This window comes from Colobus angolensis, unplaced genomic scaffold (assembly GCF_000951035.1).
Source record: "Colobus angolensis palliatus isolate OR3802 unplaced genomic scaffold, Cang.pa_1.0 Scaffold498, whole genome shotgun sequence".
In the NCBI taxonomy this organism is placed as follows: domain Eukaryota; kingdom Metazoa; phylum Chordata; class Mammalia; order Primates; family Cercopithecidae; genus Colobus; species Colobus angolensis.
Genome location: NW_012118465.1, coordinates 180705 through 182606, shown reverse-complemented (window position 1 = coordinate 182606; position 1902 = coordinate 180705). Strand labels below are relative to the sequence as shown.

Sequence of the window (1902 nt, the reverse complement as noted above, 5' to 3'; positions counted from 1 at the left end):
GAGCTGTAGCTTTTCTCATCCTGCTTTGAAACAATTGATCATTTGAGCCTAGGTTGATAGAGGTTGATAGAGGGCTTCAAGTTGATCCTAATCCAGGCTCCTATATCAGTGAGTGAAACAGAGATTTTAATTGAGATAATCAGACCTGGCATCACTAGTCAGGCTCCATGCTGGAGAAACTTAAGAAATTATACCAAAGGCAGGAAAGGGGATGGAATATGGGTATCCTCATGCCTGGAATAATATGCAGCCCTTTAGCACCTGGGCATTAAAGAGACCCATAGCTCTGGAGAATGGCACATCTATGCATGGCACAGGTATCACCTTTGTGCATCTACAGCAAATTGCTTTTTCTTATACTGCTAAGAACAATGGCTTAAGTTTATTAGTAAATTCTATTGAATTTATTAAACACACTTCTGAAAAAGACTTTTTTATTTTCACTTCAAAAAAGAAGCAATTTCACACTGACAGAGGCATTGTTAGTATAGCACTAAATACTTTTACACTCATCAAATTTCTTTGAAAGTAACTGAAAGTTCTGACATCCCCATATTCTACAGCTTTATTATGAATTTTCTGCCAAAAATGATGCTTTCCTATACACTCTTAATACAACGATGAAATGCTTTATTTAATCTAGTCTTAGGTTCATTTACAATTTTGAAAACTCACTCCAAAATATGTTCTGTAAGCATATGGCCATGAGAGAAATGTATTCTCTCTAGGTAAGTCTGCACTGCCTGATCTGTTGGGACCCTGGGCACACTGTCCCTGTGTTGAGTTACTGAGATGAGCCAGCCCTGCAGCTGTGCCCAGCCTGCCCCATCCCCTGCTGATTTGCATGTCCCAGAGCACAGCCCCCAGCACTTAAGACTTTTTATAGGCTGGTCATACCCTGTGCAGGAGTCAATCTCAGTCAGGACACAGCATGGACATGAGGGTCCCCGCTCAGCTCCTGGGGCTCCTGCTGCTCTGGCTCCCAGGTAAGGAAGGAAAACAGCAGGAATTTACCAAGTCGGTGTGCTCAGTACTGTCTGGAACTTCAGGGAAGTCTTCTGATAACATGATTAATATTAAGAATATTTGTTTTTATGTTTCCAATCTCAGGTGCCAGATGTGACATCCAGATGACCCAGTCTCCATCCTCCCTGTCTGCATCTGTAGGAGACACAGTCACCATCACTTGCCAGGCGAGTCAGGGCATTACCAATGATTTAGCCTGGTATCAGCAGAAACCGGGGGAATCTCCTAAGCTCCTGATCTATGAGGCATCCAGTTTGCAAAGTGGAATTCCCTCTCGGTTCAGCGGCAGTGGATCTGGGACAGATTTCACTCTCACCATCAGCAGCCTGCAGCTTAATGATTTTGCCACTTATTATTGTCAACATTATTACAGTACCCCTCCCACAGTGTTACAAGTCATAACATAAACCCCCAAGGAAGCAGATGTGTGAGCCTGGGCTGCCTCAGATGCTCCTCCTGGTGCCTCCATGTGCTGAGAGCATTTCTCAAAGTCAGTCACGTTTTGAAAGTCATTGGGAGGTTTTTGTAGAGGGGGCTAGGGAGGCTCCTCTGAACCCTAAGCCTCTTTTGCCCTCATCCCCAGCAGAAAAGATGTTACAACGCCTGACCTGGCAGAATAAAGAAGAGAGATAAGTTCACCTGAGAAATCTATGTTATGGGATAATTGGAATTCATATAGAAAAAGAGAAGATACTCTTAGTTTTCCAAGGAGAATTTGTTCAAATTGACTAAATTAGAGTCTAAACCACAGTCTTTTTGAAGCCTATGGTATGTCATTTATGAAGCAGGTACTAGAAACAAGGAATTCTCAGGTGCTCCTGCAGAAGTCAGAGTGTACCTGCCCCTGGTGGTATGTGCTGAGTACTGTGTGATGAT

The 1902-nt window shown here is 43.3% G+C and overlaps 1 gene segment (V, D, J or C); it reads left to right on the top strand.

The window, feature by feature from the left end:
* The first annotated feature begins 910 nt into the window (after positions 1-910).
* LOC105524278 lies at positions 911-1661 on the top strand. The segment is given in 2 exon segments: positions 911-986; positions 1111-1661. Coding segments are annotated over 2 exon segments (378 nt in total).
* The last annotated feature ends 241 nt before the right edge of the window (positions 1662-1902 follow it).